A 22,064-nucleotide genomic window follows, 5' to 3' on the forward strand; every position below is an offset into this window, starting at 1 on the left:
CAAGTACTATGGTCCGTACCGAGTGCTACAACGAATCGGTCCAGTAGCTTACCGATTGGACCTACCTGAAGGAACCAGGATACATCCCGTCTTCCATGTCTCGGCATTGAAGGCCCAGATCGGGCCTAACCATGTAGTGGGTTCGACCTTACCCGAACAAATGGAGGAAGATGGCTCCACTGAGCCGGTTCGAGTCCTAAGTCGTAGGAGAAGACGCCAAGGATCTAGATTAGAGACTGAAGTGCTGATTGAGTGGTTGGGCAAACCTACTGACGAGTCTACATGGGAGCTAGAGGCAGACATCATGGATCGCTTCCCAAATTTCAAACCTTGAGGACAAGGTTGCGGAAGCGTGGTGGATTGATACGATTCGGACTTCACCGACATCGTCTCGAGTTTGGATTTACCTTAGGATAAGATTGAGTTTTAGGATAAGATTGAGTTTTAGGATAAGATTGAGTTTTAGGATAAGATTGTGTTTTAGGATAAGATTGAGTTGTTGGTTAGCCTATAAAAGTATGTGTAGGGCAACCAAAATTATTATTGAATATTGAGAATTGAGTTTGCCTTGCCTCCTTCATCTTCTTCGCTCCCGTTCCCTCAATCTCCCCGGCGACGCCGCTTCTAATCTCCCTCGACAGGCCAATCACCCTAGTCCCTTAGGAGTGGCCCTCTTCTCCCCCTTCTTCCAATTTATCCATCGCTATCCCTAACCTTTCCATCATCCATAACCCTTCCACCATCACTTTTACACCGGTGCCACCCCATCAACACCGGCCCTCCACAATCCACCATTACCTAGGATTTCGTGCCTTCATCCACGGAATCCAAAACAGAGTATCCTGACGTTCGTCCACTAAACGAACGATATTTCGAGATCCCCATCTCCGATTCGCCTGAAACTAGATCCGTTGGAAAGCTCTTTTCCGGGCCTACAACATATCAAAATTTCACAGCGATCCAACGGCGGGATATTTCGGGATCTGATCTCAAAGTTCCGTGCAAGATCGTATTAATCTTGAATCAGAGCCATAGCACCAAAAGAGGGTTCGTATCAATCTGGTATCAGAGCCTATAGCCGAGGAAGGATCGTAACAGGGACTAGAGTGATCGGCCGGTCGAGAGAGATTAGAAGCGGCGTTGCCGGGGATTGAGGGAACGGGACGAAGAAGATGAAGGAGGTAAGGCAAAACTCAATTCTCAATTCAATAATGACCTATGGTTGCCATCCACATCCTTTTAGAGGCTAACCAACAACTTAAATTAACCCTAACAATACAAGTTTCGCCGACCGCGTTCGAACGCACCGAGTTCGCTCCTCTAGATTTGCGAATGCGATGCAGGCGTTTGAACGCGTGATCAAACGCGCCTGTCAGTATTTGCGAACGCGATTCTGGCATTCACAGTGTATTCGAACGGGGCGTTCGAACGCACAATGCACACTCTTCACCCACGTTTACAACCGTGTTCGAACTCACCCACCCGCGTTCGAACGCGACTTACAGAAAACTTATTTTAATGGAAATAAAACACTAAAACATGACACAAAGACACACCTGAAGTGAATCATATCAGGCGACTATATTTAGTAAGCTTGACTTGAGGGTCGGGTATCATCAAATTAGAGTTCACCTGGCGGATGTGCACCAAACTGCATTTCGGACTCCGGACAGGCATTACGAGTTCTGAGTGATACCTTTTGGTCTCACCAATGCTCCAGCTACCTTTCAAGGCCTCATGAATGATATATTTCAGCCTCTCTTGGGAAGGTATGTCTTGCTAACTTTTGACGATATTTTGGTGTATAGTAGGATTGAATTGGAGCATTCGCGGTATTTGGAGGACGTGCTGAATTTGTTAAAGTAAAACCAATTGAAGATTAAGAAGTCCAAGTGCCAATGGGAGTACCAAAGATGGATTATTTAGGCCACATCATTTCAACGGCTGGTGTAATGGTGGATCCTTAGAAGGTTGTATGTATGACCGCTTGGCCTATTCTTACTACTACCACCGGATTGAGAGGATTTTTGGAGTTGACTAGTTATTATCGTCAATTCATCGCCGGATATGGCAAGATCGCTGCTCGTCTCACTTTTTTGTTGAAAGACTCTTTTAGATGGACGGATGAAACGATCTCCCCTTTAGGCTAAGTTTTGATCTCTTTCGATTCTCAAATCTGGACTGATTCTGGCACTGAACTTTGAAAATAGATCTTGAAAAATACCGTTGTATATGTTTGATACGATTCGGACTTCACCGACATCGTCTCAAGCTTGGATTTACCTTAGGATAAGATTGAGTTTTAGGATAAGATTGAGTTTTAGGATAAGATTGAGTTTTAGGATAAGATTGTGTTTTAGGATAAGATTGAGTTGTTGGTTAGCCTATAAAAGTATGTGTAGGGCAACCAAAATTATTATTGAATATTGAGAATTGAGTTTGCCTTGCCTCCTTCATCTTCTTCGCTCCCGTTCCCTCAATCTCCCCGGCGACGCCGCTTCTAATCTCCCTCGACAGGCCAATCACCCTAGTCCCTTAGGAGTGGCCCTCTTCTCCCCCTTCTTCCAATTTATCCATCGCTATCCCTAACCTTTCCATCATCCATAACCCTTCCACCATCACTTTTACACCGGTGCCACCCCATCAACACCGGCCCTCCACAATCCACCATTACCTAGGATTTCGTGCCTTCATCCACGGAATCCAAAACAGAGTATCCTGACGTTCGTCCACTAAACGAACGATATTTCGAGATCCCCATCTCCGATTCGCCTGAAACTAGATCCGTTGGAAAGCTCTTTTCCGGGCCTACAACATATCAAAATTTCACAGCGATCCAACGGCGGGATATTTCGGGATCTGATCTCAAAGTTCCGTGCAAGATCGTATTAATCTTGAATCAGAGCCTATAGCCGAGAAAGGATCGTAACAATCTGGTATCAGAGCCATAGCACCAAAAGAGGGTTCGTAACAAGCTGGTATCAGAGCCACCGTTCCTCGGACAAGCGCTTCCAATGACGATCACTCGATCTAATAGGAATACGGAAGAACCTAGCGTTCTATCCATGTTGGGGTCTATTTCCAAACAGATTGCCATCAACAAGCAAATAATGATGGAGATGATGCAGGAAATACGGGCATGGACGAAACCTTTTTCAACAAGCAAGGCAATCACAAGACAGCATTGAGAACCCTCCACAACATACCCAACATCCTCCACGGCCTCCCCGTTCATCACAAAAATAGGGGAAAGTTCGGCTATCCAGCAAGAGCGAGATTCTACACCTCGACCTATGGTCAGCCGCAACGAACTGCCACCAACTACAATGAGATCCGCAACCATTGTAGCAGCCCTCGGAACCTCCACATCTTCCCATATACCGGAGACCTCGTCGACAAACCACAAAGTGCTGGCAACACCATTCCTGATCCCTACAGAAACAGCGATGACGTTGCAGCTCCCTGCCAAGCTACCACTCAAAGGAGAAGGCCACGATCTTCCACCCATGGCAGCTGAAAGTGCAGATGTGGCTGGACATCGAGGAGAAGAAGTTGAGGAGCAACATCACGCGGAGGACACGATGGCCAAAATCTCCCTCGACGCCTATTCGGGGACAGCCGCGCCAAAGACCTTGCGGGTGAACGGTGTAATCAAGAAAACCATAGTGAGAATCTTGATTGACACCGGGTCCACCCACAACTTCATTGACATGAGGCTCCTTAGGAAGATTGGGCTCGAGTCGGAACCCACGGAAGGGTTCGATGTGACGATTGGAGATGGCACCACCTTGCGAGCAGATTCTATTTGTGGAGGTGCAGAATTGATGGTGCAAGGCCAAACTTTCACATTGGATCTTTATCCATTGGCCTTGCAAGGTGCCGATATTGTATTAGGGACCCAATGGCTTCGGAGCTTGGGGCCCGTGACCTTTGATTTTACAAGCCTCACATTGACTTTTTGGAGAAATGATCAGAGAGTGTTGTTAGATGGAAGTAAACCGCTGCTTGAACTTCCAAAAGAAAGGGAGCTCGCTTCTTTCTCGGCACCCACTTTTCCTTTCTTTTCAGATCTACGGAGAGCCAGTGCAGAGGATAGTGATCTGATCCGACTCATGGAGGAGTTGAGAGAGAACCCCTCAAGCAACCCCGAGCACGAGGAGCGCAATGGGTTAGTACTAGAGCATGGACGAATCAAGGTACCCCGAAACGAAGAGCTACGGAGGCTATTGATGGCACACTTCCATGATACTCCTATAGCAGGTCATGAAGGGGTATTACGTACTTACAAGCGGCTGGCCCAAAACTGTACTTGGACTGGGATGAAGACGGACGTGAAGAAGTATGTGCGTGAATGTCAAATCTGCCAACGAGTCAAATCGGAGGCACTCAAGCCTAGCGGGCTGCTGCAACCACTACCTATACCAGAGCGTATTTGGGAGGATATCTCCATGGACTTCATGGAGGGGCTGCCGGAGGTTCGAGGACAATCGGTGGTGTTTGTTGTGGTGGATAGATTGAGCAAGTATGCACATTTCATAACATTGTCTCACCCGTTTTCAGCAAAAAGGGTTGCTGAAATTTTTGTTCGGGAAGTGGCACGCTTGCATGGGATGCCTAGGACTATCGTGACAGACCGGGATCGCATCTTCATAAGTGAGTTTTGGTCCGAGTTCTTCAGATTGCAAGGGACTCAAATCAATCTTAGTTCAGCATATCACCCCGAGACGGATGGCCAAACCGAGGTGGTGAATCGTGGACTAGAGCAATACTTGCGATGCTTTGTGGCGGATCGACCAAAGGATTGGGTCAAATTTCTTCCCTGGGCTGAGTGGTCATACAATACCGCTCATCACTCAAGCATTGGCATGACCCCATTTGAGGCGGTTTATGGGCGCACTCCCCCTGTCTTGCGTGCCTACGATAGACTCGCGGCGACGGATAGGACTGAGCTTGACTTGGAGCTTGCTGATCGAGATGAAACATTGAGACGGCTCAAGACTCACCTAGCCACAGCACAAAACCGCATGAAGCAAACGCATGACAAAGGCAGACGTGAGCGAGAATTTGAGGTGGATCAATTGGTGTTCGTTCGAGCTCAACCGTATCGACAATCCACATTGAGGCCAATTTTGAACCAAAAGTTGGGATACAAGTACTATGGTCCGTACCGAGTGCTACAACGAATCGGTCCAGTAGCTTACCGATTGGACCTACCTGAAGGAACCAGGATACATCCCGTCTTCCATGTCTCGGCATTGAAGGCCCAGATCGGGCCTAACCATGTAGTGGGTTCGACCTTACCCGAACCAATGGAGGAAGATGGCTCCACTGAGCCGGTTCGAGTCCTAAGTCGTAGGAGAAGACGCCAAGGATCCAGATTAGAGACTGAAGTGCTGATTGAGTGGTTGGGCAAACCTACTGACGAGTCTACATGGGAGCTAGAGGCAGACATCATGGATCGCTTCCCAAATTTCAAACCTTGAGGACAAGGTTGCGGAAGCGTGGTGGATTGATACGATTCGGACTTCACCGACATCGTCTCAAGCTTGGATTTACCTTAGGATAAGATTGAGTTTTAGGATAAGATTGAGTTTTAGGATAAGATTGAGTTTTAGGATAAGATTGTGTTTTAGGATAAGATTAAGTTGTTGGTTAGCCTATAAAAGTATGTGTAGGGCAACCAAAATTATTATTGAATATTGAGAATTGAGTTTGCCTTGCCTCCTTCATCTTCTTCGCTCCCGTTCCCTCAATCTCCCCGGCGACGCCGCTTCTAATCTCCCTCGACAGGCCAATCACCCTAGTCCCTTAGAAGTGGCCCTCTTCTCCCCCTTCTTCCAATTTATCCATCGCTATCCCTAACCTTTCCATCATCCATAACCCTTCCACCATCACTTTTACACCGGTGCCACCCCATCAACACCGGCCCTCCACAATCCACCATTACCTAGGATTTCGTGCCTTCATCCACGGAATCCAAAACAGAGTATCCTGACGTTCGTCCACTAAACGAACGATATTTCGAGATCCCCATCTCCGATTCGCCTGAAACTAGATCCGTTGGAAAGCTCTTTTCCGGGCCTACAACATATCAAAATTTCACAGCGATCCAACGGCGGGATATTTCGGGATCTGATCTCAAAGTTCCGTGCAAGATCGTATTAATCTTGAATCAGAGCCTATAGCCGAGGAAGGATCGTAACAATCTGGTATCAGAGCCATAGCACCAAAAGAGGGTTCGTAACAATGTTGTAGATCTTGAAAGTTTTATATGTTTTAGCCCTATAAAAGAGCTTTCCAACAAATCAAGTTTCAGGCGAATCAGAGTTGGAGATCTTGAGATATCGTCTGTTTAGTGGACAAACATTAGGATAGTCTATTTAGGATCAGTGGATGGAGGCACCAGATCCTAGGTAATGGTGGTCCATGGAGGACCAGCGTTAATGGGGTGGCACTGGTGAAATGTGGTGGTGGAAGGGTTATGGTTGATGGAAAGGTTAGGGCAAGTGTTGGATAGATTGGAAGAAGGGGAAGGAGAGGGCCGCCCTTAAGGGACTAGGGTGATTGGCCGGTTGAGGGAGGCTAGAAGTGGCGTTACCGGGGATTGAGAGAATGCAAGCGAAGAAGATGAAGGAGGCAAGGCAAAACTCAATTCTCAATAATCAATATTGACCTATGGTTGCCATCCACATCCTTTTAGAGGCTAACCAACAACCCAAATTAACCCTAACAATACAATTTTCGCCGACCGCGTTCGAACGCGCCTGACCGCGTTCGAGCACACCGCGTTTGAACGCACCGAGCTCGCTTCTCTGGATTTGCGAACGCGATGCAAGCATTCGAATGCGCGATCGAACGCGCCTGTTGGTATTTGCGAACGCGATGCAGGCGTTCACAGTGCGTTCACAACCGCGTTCGAACTCACCCACCCGCATTCGAACGCGATTTACAGAAACTTATTTTTCATGGAATTTAAACACTAAAAGAAGACACAAAGACACTCCTAAAGTGAATCCATGCTCGAGACGACGTCGGTGAAGTCCGAATCGTATCAACGGATGAACCCATTTTAGCCTTTGAAAAATTTAAAGTAGCAATGACAATGGCACCTATTCTAGCGCTACCGGACTTCACCAAAGAATTTATTGTGGAATGTGATGCGTCGGGTGTTGGCATAGGAGCTGTACTAATGCAAGAAGGACATCCCATTGCATATCTTGGCAAGGCTTTATCATAAAAATCTCAGCAATTATCGACTTATGGGAGACAAATGTTGGCAATTCTACATGCGGTGACAAAGTGGAGGCCTTATTTGATCGGTAGACGATTCATTATTCGAACCGATAAAAAGAGCCTTCCATACTTTATGGGATAACACATACACACTCTAGCACAGCAGCGATGGGTAATAAACTTACTGGGGTATGATTATGAAATTCAATATAAGAAGGGAACGGAAAATAGAGCGGCGGATGCATTATCGCGCCAATCCGATACCGCCGAGCTTGCAGCCTATGCATCTCCTATCTTTTCCTTCCTTGACGAGCTGAGGTATGCATGTACATCTGACCTAGATATTTTGAGATTGTTGCAGGAGGTGATGGATGATCCGAAGCGCCATCCCAAGTTGGAGAATAGAGGCAGTTTGCTGCTGGACCGCGGATGCATTCGAGTGCCTGCAAATGACGGATTACAGCAGAAATTGTTGGAGCACTTTCACCAAACTCTAGAGGCTAGTGACGAGGGTGTCTTGAGGACTTGTAGGAGGATATCTCAGAGTTGCACGTGGCCAGGATTGAGATGGCATGTGAGAAGTTTTGTCCGTGCTTGCAAAGTCTACCAAAGGGCTAAAGCAACCACTTTGAAATCGATCGGATTACTAAAGCCTTTACCTATACCGGAGCGTGTTTGGGAGGACATTTTTATAAACTTCATAGAGGGTCTTCCGCTGGTATGTGGTTATTCTGTTATCTTTGTGATGGTTGACATATTGAGCAAGCATGCACACTTTTCGGTATTGCGACATCCGTTTTCAGCCAAGACAGTGGCTGAAATTTTTGTTAGAGATATTGCTCGATCACATGGCATGCCATGCACGATTGTCTCGGATCGTGATCATGTATATGAGCGACTTTTGGACTGAGTTTTTCAGATTGCAGGGGACTCGATTGAATTTCAGTTTGGTCTACCATCCATAGACGGATAGCCAAACCGAGGTGGTTAATCGAGGCATTGAGTAATATTTTAGGTGCTTTGTTGGAAAGATGCCAAGATGATGGTTGGAGTTCTTACTGTGGGCGGAGTGGTCTTATAACACCGCCTACCATAGCAGCATTGGCGTGACTACATTTGAGGTGGTCTATGGATGCATGGCTCCAATGTTACGCACTTATGATCCAGTGGCATCAGTAGATAGAACAGAGGTGGACTTAGCACTGATGGATAGAGACGCCACATTGAGGAGGTTATGTGCTCATCTTAAACTTACTCAAAACCGCACGAAGCAAGTTTATGATCGTAGCCATAGGGAGCAGGAGTTCGACATCGGTAGTTGGGTGTTTGTGAGGGTGCAATCGTATCAACAAGTGACCTTACGTATGATGCAAAACCAAAAGTTAGCACATCGCTACTTTGGTCCGTTTCGGGTGTTGGAGCGTATTGGTCCGGCTGTATGTCATTTGGAGCTGCCAGAGGGGTTGAGAGTGCACCCTGTCTTTCATGTTTCATTATTGAGAGAGCACATTGGAGATTATGAGATTGTTGGATTGGTTCTACCGAAGCCATTGGAGGAAATAGAGATCGTAGAGCCAGTTCGAGTACTTACTAGATGCCGACGGCAACATGGAACCAGATTAGAGATGGAGATTCTAGTTGAGTGGCTTGGCAAGCCATCTGATGAGGTGATATAGGAGTTGGAGACTGATATCTTGGAGCGTTTCCCTGACTTTTCACCTTGAGGGCAAGGTGGGGGATGCATGGTGGGCTGATACACTTAGTTAGGATCTTTTCTTATTGCATTAAGTGTTTATTTTTATTAAAATAAAATTCCTGTAGATCGCGTTCGAACGTAGGTGGAGTCGCGTTTGAACGCTCTTGTGAACGCCCACGTTTGAATGCCTGTGTCACGTTCACAAATCCAGAAAAGGGGCTTTCGAACGCGTCGAACGTGTTCGAACGCAATCGGGCGCGTTCGAACGCAATCCGGCACGTTAGAATGAGATCGATGGGAATCCTCTAGAATTAGGGCTCCCTTCTCCCTCTTCACCAACATTCCACATTTACCATTTGTCAGGTTTCTCCTTGTAACAACCCCGCCTGGCACAGGCACGTGCATTCCCACACGCCCACACGGCACGCGCGGCGCATGCGACAGGTCGGGCGGGGCCCATCACGCACAGATACACTTCTATGCACATACAATCATGACATCATCAAATAATACCTACTAACATATTCATGCTCACATAATCCAATACCAAATAAATATTATTATCAGCCAAACAAATCTGTTAAAATATAAATATCCAAGTCCACAATGATATATACTAGACTGCTACCTAATCTAGTAGGACCCACACAGGCCACAACAAACCATCAAGATACAATTAAACAACTGATACACAAGTGCACTATGATTCAACCTGCATTATACAAATTATCGTCTAATACAAAAGACTACAAATATCAAATACTAGTAAACCTTAATTTCTATATAAACTATCATCTATACCGTCTCGCACCTATAGCTCACCTCATCAATCTAAAATATCTTCTCGGGATCTCTCAAGTTGCTATCACATACCATATGTTTGAGAAGGTTAGAAAAGAAATAAAGAGAGTTATGAGCAAAAGGCTCAGTGAATAGACCTTATCTCGAATCAGTAATGTCAAACAGAAAGTAAATCATATACTGGACAATATGAATCAGAAAGAAAATCATGTCATGAATGAGTATATGAGTGTATCCTTAATAATATATAAATAAAAATTAGATAACATGTCACAACTAATAAAAGTAAATAATCCTCGACAATGAGTAAATAAATCTCCATGTCATACTATCATCATAACTTTCTCTCAAATATGACACATGATGCATACCGACCATGACCATGCTATGATATCAAATGCAACCATATATGATGTATATTACCCACTCGATAATCAGGTAATCAGATGATAATGAAATTACATGCATTTCTCAACATCTCAGTCATCAATGTCATCTATATATGTCATCATCATATTAGACCATTGTGCACAGTCAACACCTGGTACCCAATCTCAATATCTTGCCCGTAGGCTCAAAGTATACCCTGCCATACGCTAAGGCTATCTCAGTCATAATCATACCCTACCATACGCTAAGGGTATATCAAAATCCATCCAGACCCGGTACCTTCCTAGCTGATAGAAACCTCGTGAGGATAACTTGCCAAATATGCCCTAGTGAACGGCATGTGTCCGATTGTCTATGCGCACAGACTCAACTGACCTTGGACATGAGTCACGAGATATCGCATATTAGCGACCATAATCATCACTCCAGGCACCCCTAACCCTGGCACCTACTCGGGTATCCTCACGCTTTCTATCAACTATCCTGTCAATCACATTTCATACTTTCCTTCTAAATGCCAGATCAAATGCATATATCCAGTATGATAACAAGTTAATGCATAATAGGAATTTTAGGTAGAACAGGAATCAAGAGAAAAATAATGCAATGTAGTCTCCAACCATGTATCTAACACATGCATACTCCCGCTAGTTTATCATATACACACTCATGCTAGAGATCATCTTGGTATACAATTATAGCAGTAGAATCATCTCCAATCATCTCTATATATTACCAATGTACTCATATCTTAGATCAGACTAAGCAAATGCATGATAAAATATGCTTGACTGAAATCATCTCTAGATAAAGTCATATAATCATACTAGAGGCCAAAACATGCATGTACATAATATATAATATATCCTAATTTGATAATGGCGTCTAGGGAATAAGACTACTCACATCTGATCAGAAGACACAAACCACGTATCTCTTATGTCCGTTAGTCAAACATCAACTCATCGTTAGGGTCCACGAGGTCTCACATAAGGGAGTTTGGGGTCTGAAAATATCTTAAGTAACATGAAGTTAGTCGCTTATCTAATTAGAATTAATTCAAGTAAAATATAACTGTTTATTAGGTTTAGAATCACTTTTTTATTTATGATTACATAACTAGGTCTATATTATAGATACGATTCAAATACTATAATTATATTATTATCATAAAATTTTAGCTATAACATAAGGAGAAGAGGTCTATTTCCATTTTTTTTATAAGAGTATTTCTAAATATATAATTTAAAATAGAATAAAATAAAATAAAATAAAATAAAAGGCTAAATAACTATAAGTATATACACGGTCTAATTATAATTAATTTTATAATTCATACTCTATCTTAATTAATTAGGACTATGCAGTCTTTACTCGATAAAATGATAAATAAATAACTAAATAAGCCTAGTATTTTATTTGTTGTAGAATAATAATATATAATAAATTAATAGAACTACTTAAAATATATATATCATAAGAATATTAGAATATAAATCTAATAATTATAATTTACAAATCTATCTATTAATCTAATAGACATATAAATAAATAAATATAAGTATTACTTATATTTATACCTAATTAATCATTAATTATACAAATTATAAATAATAATAATCTGAAGAAGAGGAAGAGAAGAAAGAAAGAAGGTGAGGGAGGGGGTTGTAGACCCGGGCCGGCGGGGAGGACACTGGCCGCTGGTGGCCATCCAGCGGCCAACCTCTCGTCGACGGCTCGGCTCCGGCAAGCCCGAGCCCGAGGCAAGAAGTAGAGAGAGGGAGAGATAGAGATAGAGAGAGAGAGAGAGAGGAGGTGGGAAAGAGGAGGCTCACCTGCGGTAGCATGGCGACAACAGCGACGAGTCGACAGTGGGAGAGAGAGAGAAGAAAAAGATAGAGAGAGAGAGAGAGGAGGTGGGGAGAGGAGGTGGGAAGGGAGGCCGCGGCGGCGGCGATGAGGTCCACTGTGCCAGCTGGCTCGGCCAGGTTGGTCGGGCCGGTGCCTAGGGCACGTGGCACGTTCCCCTCCTGCCACTATATGGCACGAGGCTGGCTACACTATGGCCGGCCACGTCGTGCTATGCAATATAATTTTTTTTTTTTTAAGGTTGGGTTGTTACACTCCGAACTTCTATTCTCCCTCGACTATCGAGCGACCCGTCTTCATTGGGATCTCGACCATTTTGTTCCTTTCGTCTACTTCCCTTACTCACTTCCACAATCCACCCTCATCTTCATACCCATCCATAACCCTAACATCCACTCCATTTGTCACCACCACCATCACCCACGTTATTCTGTATTTTCATCCTTGCTACAGTTCTAATATGTGAAGGACATAAATATAAAAGTTGTAGATAAGGAAGTTATGGATCCAACCTAATTAGTTTCATAATTTTCTAATCACCAGAGAATATTTAATGAATATTTTCCTACGATTGTGTGGACTGATTCTTATAATAAATTCAGATCTTGAAGGAATCTTAGCGTAGCCTATCTTTGGTTCTATATCTTATCATTTGGTATCAGAGCACGTGAAATTCAAACCTTCATTAATAGTTGAAATAAGGAAGATGACATCAACAAGGAGACCTATGGAAAGCACACCGACAAGGGAGGACTCAATGCACGATAATCCTAACCGTAAGGCCGATTCCTTTGGAGCGACCACGGCAGAACCGAGTCAACCAACGTCCATGGGTTTAAAAACGGATGAACTAAGAGGCATGTTCCAAACATTATTGCATAGAGTTGACACCATACAAAAGGATCACAATGAATTCAAGGAATATGTCGTCAATCGATTGGATTCGTCATCCCCTCAACGACGAACGAAGTTTCCAGAAGGATCAGCAGTGGGGCCCCATAGAACCGATACCCCACAGGTCCAGGTGCGTCATATGGGTGTCAATGATCCCCTCCTACCTATGCCTTCACATCATCCCCATCTCCGTTACAAAACCCATGACCGGCGGTGGTAGAACCCAAGAGGTGTGCGACATCAGTGCACTTGGTCGATGAGGAGGATTGACACTATAAGGATGAGGTTGATCCCTATGGAGTTGGTGATGGATGAGCTCGAGAATTTAGAGAAGGTGATCAATATGCACAAAGGTTTAGACCGGAACCTAGAATCTTTCGTGAACCCAACAAAGCTATTCGGGGGAGAACCGCACGTTTGGACTTTCCAAAATTCTAAGGTACTGATCCAATGGATTGGGTGTTTCAAGTTGAACAATATTTTGATTATCAAGGTACAGCGGAAGATGCAAAGGTCTAGATGGCAAGCTTTCACCTCTAAGAAATGGCATTGCATTGGTATAGATCGATAATTCGTGGTGGTGGATTTATCGGATGGGTTGATTTTTGTAAGAGGATTACACACAAATTTGGGACAACGACATATGAAGATTTTGCTGCCACATTAAACAAGATGGTTCAAAAGACTGCCGTATTGGAGTACCACGCTGAGTTTGAAAGAGTTAGTACTCATTCTGAGCCACCCTGGCCCGAACGTATATTGATGAGTACATTTATTTCAGAGCTGCAAGAGGAGATACAAGCGGATGTTCGTGCTCTATGTCCTACTACTCTTGAGGAGGCCTTTGAGAAGGCCGTGAGGATGGAAGCAAAAACCAATTGGGGCAACCGAGATGAGCGGTTTGCACCTAGAACGCCGGCTGGAAATTCTACGGTTTCAAAAATAGTAGCTGCGACTACTAGACCATGACCACCTTTGAGACCATCTTCCAACGTTAAAGGAAGCACTAGACCCCCAGTTCGAACTCTCACACCTGCCCAGGTGGAGGAGCGAAGAGCGAAGAGCGAAGGGTCTTTGCTTTCGATGTGATGAGCATTTCACCCCTAGTCATCGGTGTTCTAAACCAATCGGGAGTGTGATGCTTATCGATGGTCCTGAGGAGGATGATGAGATTGATGATGATGGTGATACGATCTTCCCTTTAGGCTATGGAGCTCTGATACCATCTTAATACGATCTCTCCTTTGGGGCTAAAGATCGATCTCTTCCGATTCCCCTTATCTGGACTAGATCTTGCACGGAAGTTTAAAATAAGATTCCAAAATATTCCGATCTCGGATCGACATGAAATCTTGATATGTTGTAGCCCCAGAAAAGAGCTTTCCAACAAATCAAGTTTCAGGCGAATCGGAGTTGGGGATCTCGAGATATCATTCGTTTAGTGGACAAACGTCAGGATGATCTGTTTAGGATCCGTGGATGGAGGCACGTGATCCTAGGTAATGGTGGATGGTGGAGGACCGGCGTTAATGGGGTGGCACCGATAAAAAGTGGTGGTGAAAGGGTTATGGTTGATGGAAGGGTTAGGGCAAGTGTTGGATAGATTGGAAGAAGGGGGAGGAGAGGGCCACCCCTAAGGGACTAGGGTGATTGACCGGTCGAGGGAGGTTAGAATTGGCGTCGCCGGGAATTGAGAGAACGGGAGCGAAGAAGACGAAGAAGGCAAGACAAAACTCAATCTCAATATTCAATAATCAATAATGACTTTGGTTGCCATCCACATCCTTTTAAAGGCTAACCAATAACTCAAAATTAACCCTAAAAATACAATTTTCGCCGACCGCGTTCGAACTCGCCCGACCGCATTCGAACGCACGATCGAACGCGCCTCTCGGTATTTGCGAACGTGATGCAGGCGTTCATAGTGCGTTCGAACGCACAGTGCACTCTCTTCACCCACGTTCACAACCTCGTTCACAAACCGCGTTCGAGCTCACTCCATCCGCGTTCGAACGTGACTTACAGAAAACTTATTTTAATGGAAATTAAACACTAAAATATGAAATAAAAATACTCCTAAAGTGAATTCATGCTCCAAACGACGTCGGTGAAGTCCGAATCGTATCAGATGGAGAGTCTCCATAGGAGACCCATGAGGAAACCGTTGAGGAGGGTGTGGAGGAAGATATCTAAGCCAAAATATCGATGCATGCATATTCGGGTACTTTCGCGCCGAGGACGTTATGAGTAGACGGACTTGTTAGAAAGCATTGTGTGCACATCCTCATCAATTCGGGGAGTACACACAACTTTCTAGATGAAAAGCTAGTGAGGAGATTGGATTTGGATGCCGAACCGACTACGGGGTTTGACGTTGCTATTGGAGATGGCACGAAGCTTAGGGTGGAGAGCTTGTGTTGCCGAGTCGGTATACGAGTGCAAGGACATGACATCATTGTGGACTTGTATCCATTGGTGTTGCGAGAAGCGGATATTATCCTTGGTGCTTAGTGGTTACAAAGTTTGGGACCCGACACATTTGATTTCCAGAGCATGTGGATAAAATATAAACAAGGAAACAAAGATGTGCGGCTTGATGGTGTTCGGTCTTCGCTCATTCTTACGATGCAACCTATGGTGGGGCTGCTTGATGTGTATGATTTGGCCTATCCTCTTCAGTTAGGACCAGTAGGAGATGAGCCTCAAACGAGTTCAGATACTACCATTGAATTGTCTAATTTATTAGATAACTTTTCTAGACTGTTTGAGGAGCCGGAAGAGTTGCCACCGAGGAGAGTGGTGGACTATCACATAGAGATTGTACCCAAGGCTACACCGGCGAATGTGAGGCCATATCGGTATCCACATGTGCAAAAAGAAGTTATTTCAAAGATGGTAGCCGAGATGTTGGAGCAAGGCCTCATACAACTAAGTCATAGTTCATACTCATCCCCTATGCTATTGGTGCAAAAAAAGGACGGAACATGGTGTTTTTGTGTTGACTATCGAGCACTAAACGCTATTACCATCAAGGATCGGTATCCCATTCTAGTTATCGAGTAGTTACTGGATGAGCTGGCAGGGGCGACTATATTTAGTAAGCTTGACTTGAGGGCCAGGTATCATCAAATTAGAGTTCACCCGACGGATATGCACAAAACTGCATTTAGGACTCCGGATAGGCATTACGAGTTTCGAGTGATGCCTTTTGGTCTCACTAGTGCTCCAACTACCTCTCAAGGGCTTATGAATTATATATTTTGGCCTTTCTTGCGAAGGTATGTCTTGGTATTTTTTGATGATATTTTGGTATATAGCAGGATTGAATTGGAGCATTGGCGGTCTTTGGAGGATGTGCTGAATTTGTTGGAGCAAAACCAATTGAATATCAAGAAGTCTAAGTGCCTATAGGGAGTACCAAAGGTGGAGTATTTAAGCCACATCATTTCAGCGGATGGTGTAGCGGCGGATCCACAAAAGGTTGCATGTATAATCGCTTGGCCTATTCCTACTATTACCACCAGATTGAGAAGATTTTTGGGGCTGACCGGATATTATCGATGATTCATTGCCGGATATGGTAAGATCATTGCTCCTCTCACTTCTTTGTTGAAGAAGGACTATTTTAGATGGACGGATGAAGCCACTTCAGCTTTTGAAAAATTAAAAACAACAATGACGACAGCACACGTTCTAGCGCTATCGGACTTCACCAAAGAATTCATTGTTGAATGTGATGCATCGGGTGTTGGCATAGGAGCTATACTAAGCAAGAAGGGTGTCCCATTGCCTATCTTAGTAAAGCTTTATAACAAAAATCTCAGCAATTATCGACTTATGAGAGAGAGATGTTGGCAATTCTGCATGCGGTGACAAAGTGGAGGCCTTATTTGATCGGTAGGCGATTCATTATCCGAACCGATCAAAGAAGCTTTCCCTACTTTATGGGATAGTGAATATACACTCCGGCACAGCAGTGATAGGTCACAAAATTGCTGGGATATGATTATGAAATTCAAAGAAAGGAACGAAAAATAGAGCGGTGGATGCATTATCACGCCAACCCCATACCGCCGAGCTTGCAGCCTATTCATCTCCTACCTTTCCCTTTCTTGACGAGCTGAGATATGCATGTACATCTGATCCAGATATTTTGATATTGTTGCAGGAGGTGATGGATGATCTGGAGCACCATCCCGAGTTGGAGAATCGAGGCGTTTTGCTGCTGGACCACGGATGCATGCGAGTGCCCACAAATGATGGACTGCGGCAGAAATTGTTGGAGTACTTTCACCAAACTCCAGAGATTGGTCATGAGGGTGTCTTGAGGACTTATAGGAGGATATCTCAGAGTTGCACGTGGCTAGGATTGAGATGGGATGTGAGGAGTTTTGTCCGTGCTTGCGAAGTCTCTCAAAGGGCTAAAGCAACCACTTTGAAATCGGTCGGATTACTAAAGCCTTTACCTATACCGGACCGTGTTTGGGAGGACATTTCTATGGACTTCATAGAGGGTCTTTCACTGGTACATGGCTATTCTGTTATCTTTATGGTGGTTGACAGATTGAGCAAATATGCGCACTTTTCGGCATTGTCACATTTGTTTTCAGCCAAGTGGGTGGCTGAAATTTTTGTTAGAGATATTGATCAATTATATGACATGCTACGCACGATTGTCTTGGATCGTGATCGTGTATTTATGAGTGACTTTTGGACTGAATTTTTTAGATTATAGGGGACCCAATTGAACTTCAGTTCGGCTTACCATCCACAGACGGACAGCCAAACCGAGGTGGTTAATCAAGGCATTAAGCAGTATTTGACGTGTTTTGTTGGAGAGATGCCGAGACGATGGTTAGAGTTCTTACCATAGGCGGAGAGGTCTTATAACACTGCCTACCATAGTAGCATTGGCATGACTCCATTTGAAGTGATGTATGGACGCACGGCTCCGACGTTACGTGCTTATGATCTAATGGCATCGGCAGATAGGACAGAGGTGGACTTAGCATTGATGGATAGAGACGCCAAATTGAGGAGGTTGCGTGCTCATTTTAAACTTGCTCAAAATCACATGAAGCAAGTTTATGATCGTAGCCATAGGGAATAGGAGTTCGACATAAGCAGTTGGGTATTTGTGAGGGTGCAACCGTATCGATAGGTAACCTTACGTCCGATGCGAAACCAAAAGTTAGCACATTGCTACTTTGGTCCGTTTCAGGTGTTGGAGTGTATTGGTCCAGTTGCATATCATTTGGAGCTGCCGGAGGGATCGAGAGTGCACCCGCTTTTTCATATTTCATTGTTGAGAGAGCGCATTGGAGATTATGAGATTGTTGGATCAGTTCTACCAGAGCCATTAGAGAAGATAGAGATCATAGAGACAGTTCGAGTACTTGCTAGACGTCGACGGTGACATAGTACTAGATTGGAGATGAAGATTCTAGTTGAGTGGCTTGGCAAGCCATTTGATGAGGTGACATGGGAGTTAGAGACTAATATCTTGGAGCGTTTCCCTGACTTTTCACCTTGAGAGCAAGGTGGGGGAAGCGTGGTGGGTTGATACACTTAGTTAGGATCTTTTTTTATTGCATTAGGTATTTATTTTTATTAAAATAAAATTTATGTAGGTCGCGTTCGAACAAGGTGGAGTCACGTTCGAATGCCCTTGTGAACACTTTGTGAACGCCTGCATTAAGTTCGCAAATACAGAGAACGTATATTGTGCGTTCGAACGTGGTCAGGCGAGTTCGAACGCTTGTGTCGCGTTCGCAAATCCAGAGAAGGAGCTTTTTGAGTGCAGTCAAACGCGATCGACGAAAATCCTCTAGAATTAGGGTTTTATATTATTTTAGAACTTGTTGGCTAGCCTCTATAAATATTTGGAAGGCAGCTAACTTCGTTATGCTATTAGATTCTTGATTTCTTGCCTTCTATCTTCTCTCTAGACTTTTCCCTCCTCCCTCTTTGCCATCTTTTCATATTTATCGTTGGTAAGGTTTCTCCTAACTTCTAATCTCTCTCGATTATTGAGCCACCTCTCTTCTTTGGGATCTCGATCACTTCGTTCCCTTCATCTACTTCCTTTAATCACTTGCACAATCCACCCTCATCTCCATACCCATCCATAACCCTAACATCCACTCCACCCATCACCATCACCATCACCCACGTTATTACATACTTTCATCCCTGCTAAAGGTCTATTCTGCAAAGGGCGTATATACAAAAGTTGTAGATCAGGAAGTTACGGATCCAACCAAATTAATTTTGTAATTTTATGACTACCGGACAATATCTGACGAATATTTTCCCACAATTGCGCAGACTAATTCCGGTAATAAATTTAAATCTTGAAGGAGTCTTAGCGTAGTCTATCTTTGGTTCTAGATCTTATCAATCTTTTGGTTCATGAACCCATCAGCATGTCGCTCCCAGTACTCAGTTTCCAACCCTTCACAATTCATTCCAACCATCTTTGGTAAAATTCTTACTACTCTTTCTTCCTGCATCATGTTGGCAATGAATGTGCTCTAATAAAATTGCATCTTTCTCATTAGTCCAATTTTTAATCCTTTTGCCATATTATTGTCCACCATCTCTATTTCTTGGCATGTTCTCTCTAATGATGAAATATAAAGAAAAACATCTATCTAAGAAAGCAATAGTACATTTTGATGTGTTACTGGGATCAAATTTTCTAGGACCCAAAGTCTATAATAACATTGCAACATGTATGACCCGTAGCCTAATTTACTTAGAGTTATCAAAATGATGAGAAAATCATCTTGCTGTTACTTAAAAATTAAAACAACATATACCATAAATGGGCTTTAATTTATTGGATCTATAATTATGTGAGATAGTAGAAGGATTATAATACTTATTTGGGATCATCTGAGCCCTCCAACAAGATATCGTTGGTCGAGAAGACGCTACTTGTCGGATGCAATAAATTTTGGGATGTCATTGCTTCGTCGATATCGGCATGCGACTGTCGAGAGATTTCTTTGTTAGAGACGGGGTGCAGCAATTGAGCAAATTCTTCAAAGGTGGCATGTGGCTAAGAATGGGAGCTAGAGAGAGGAGAGGAGAACTGTTTTCTTCTGCATCTACCATTTTACTTGTTAAGAGAGAGGAGAGAGGAAGGAGAGAGGACAGTGATAATGAGATTAGTTATAATTTGACAATTCTCAATATACAGACTTAATTCTTTTTATTTGCAGACTTCACATTCTAAGCCAACAAATAATATGATTAAGCCCAAAAATATATAACATATAAGCCTACAAATGTCAGAGTAGTAACTCATAATGTAATAATTAATATTTTTTAAATAAACCTCATGTGATATTTATTACACAATCGTTGGATGTGTACCGTTAATTTATAATAGCAATTTTTCTCTATACACCTACAAATTTATTTTTAAGCCCACAAGCCACAATGTTTGTCGGCTTCTTTTGTAAGATAGCTAACTAGCTTTTACTGTCTTCTAAGTCCGCAAATCAGCCAATTTAGTTAACCTTATCCTCGCAAATTTATTTTTAGGCTCGCAAAACAACGTTGCTGGCTTATTTTGTTAAACCAGCAAACTAGCATTTGCTACCTTCTAAGTCCTCAAATCAACAAATTTAGTTACCGTTAACCCCGCAAATTTACTTATAAGCTCGCAAAACACGTTTTACACCTTTTTTTAATAACTGACAAGTTAGTTTTATTTTATATAATTTTTTATTAAACCTATATTAAACAATATTATTAGTAAAAATATTTTAAAAATAATTATATTTTATTTGCTCAAATTATTTATACTATTTTTTTAGAATTTTTATTTTATTTCCAGAGTTTTTATTACATGAGGATATAATAATTACAATATAAATATTTGAGTATTTTGAAACAGAGAAGAGAGAAAAATAGAGAGAGATAATATTGACAGGATATTAAACTAATAAATGTAAGTCATATCAAAGATAAAATTGGAATCTACTTGAAAATATATTATAATTTATATAGTATTATTTAATTATTTACTGGGACTGAACTTGATTAAGAATAATAAAACCTGTTTAGGGACCTTCCCTAAACCCAAAACAAAAGAAATAATTCCATTAACTCAAACTAAACAGGAACAGAAGCACTACCCAATTACTCTAGCTAGCGAGAGCCAGACACTTATTTATAACTATACTTCCTAAGAAGCAAAACCAGTAGATATGCATGATCCATTAATTAAACAACATTCTGGGGAATATATACCACGCAGAAGAACAAATAATGCACGACCAATTATTATTCCCTATTTCTTTTTTCTCTTCGTGAGATAGTCCAAAGGCGTCAATCAGTCAATTAAAGCTGGCCGCAGTCAGCTACGACAATCTGTTTCAAGGTCCTCCCGCTCTGCGACCCAAACTTCTCGATCGCTCGCACCACCTCCATCCCTTCCACGACCTTCCCGAACACGACATGCTTCCCATCGAGCCACGATGTCTTAGCTGTGCAGATGAAGAACTGAGACCCGTTGGTGTTCGGTCCCGCGTTCGCCATTGAAAGCACGCCCGGCCCGGTGTGCTGCATGACAAAGTTCTCATCAGCGAACTTGTTTCCGTATACGGACTCGCCGCCGGTTCCGTTCCCAGCTGTGAAGTCTCCACCCTGGCACATGAAGCCGGGGATCACCCTGTGGAAGGCAGAGCCCTTGTAATGGAGGGGCTTCCCGGATCGGGTGACTCCTTTCTCGCCGGTGCACAGCGCACGGAAGTTGTCAGCAGTGCGTGGCGTGACGTTGGCATAGAGCTCCATCACGATGCGGCCAGCCGGTTCAGCGCCGATGGTGATGTCAAAGTAGACCTTGGGGTTTGTGGAAGCCATTAATTGCTTAATTCAATGACCTTTCTTGATTTGTGAAACAGGCTGGGATGTGTTCACTTATATAGGCGAAATGCTCCACTATTGGATGAATGTGAGCCGTGCGTGTCACACGTTTCGCAATCATAGAGGCGGTGGTAGGAAGATTCTCTCATACTTGCTCCATATTTTTGTATTGTATGCATATGAACATAAAATAGAATGTGCGTATGGAAGACAACTTTTTAGGATTCTTCTCTTCTAGCGTCTCAGAAAGAAAGAAAGATGCTCTAGCAGAAGGCGACTTGCCAGAAATTTCACCGCAAAAACG

At 43.4% G+C, this 22,064-nt stretch overlaps 1 protein-coding gene across 1 annotated transcript; it reads right to left on the reverse strand.

Moving 5' to 3' along the window:
• Window positions 1-21,081: 21,081 nt before the first annotated feature.
• On the reverse strand, window positions 21,082-21,800 carry LOC140763111 (peptidyl-prolyl cis-trans isomerase-like). The gene has a single exon (XM_073101165.1). The coding sequence runs from the start codon at window positions 21,755-21,757 to the stop codon at window positions 21,236-21,238; it is 522 nt and encodes a 173-aa protein (XP_072957266.1). The 5' UTR covers window positions 21,758-21,800; the 3' UTR covers window positions 21,082-21,235.
• Window positions 21,801-22,064: the final 264 nt, after the last annotated feature.

The sequence above is a fragment of the Typha angustifolia genome, chromosome 7, assembly GCF_048772165.1.
Source record: "Typha angustifolia cultivar Huaian chromosome 7, ASM4877216v1, whole genome shotgun sequence".
Taxonomy (NCBI): domain Eukaryota; kingdom Viridiplantae; phylum Streptophyta; class Magnoliopsida; order Poales; family Typhaceae; genus Typha; species Typha angustifolia.

Bases quoted from the DNA above. Each gene is read 5' to 3' on its own strand.
- LOC140763111 (XM_073101165.1), bottom strand. From the start codon at position 21,757: ATGGCTTCCACAAACCCCAAGGTCTACTTTGACATCACCATCGGCGCT.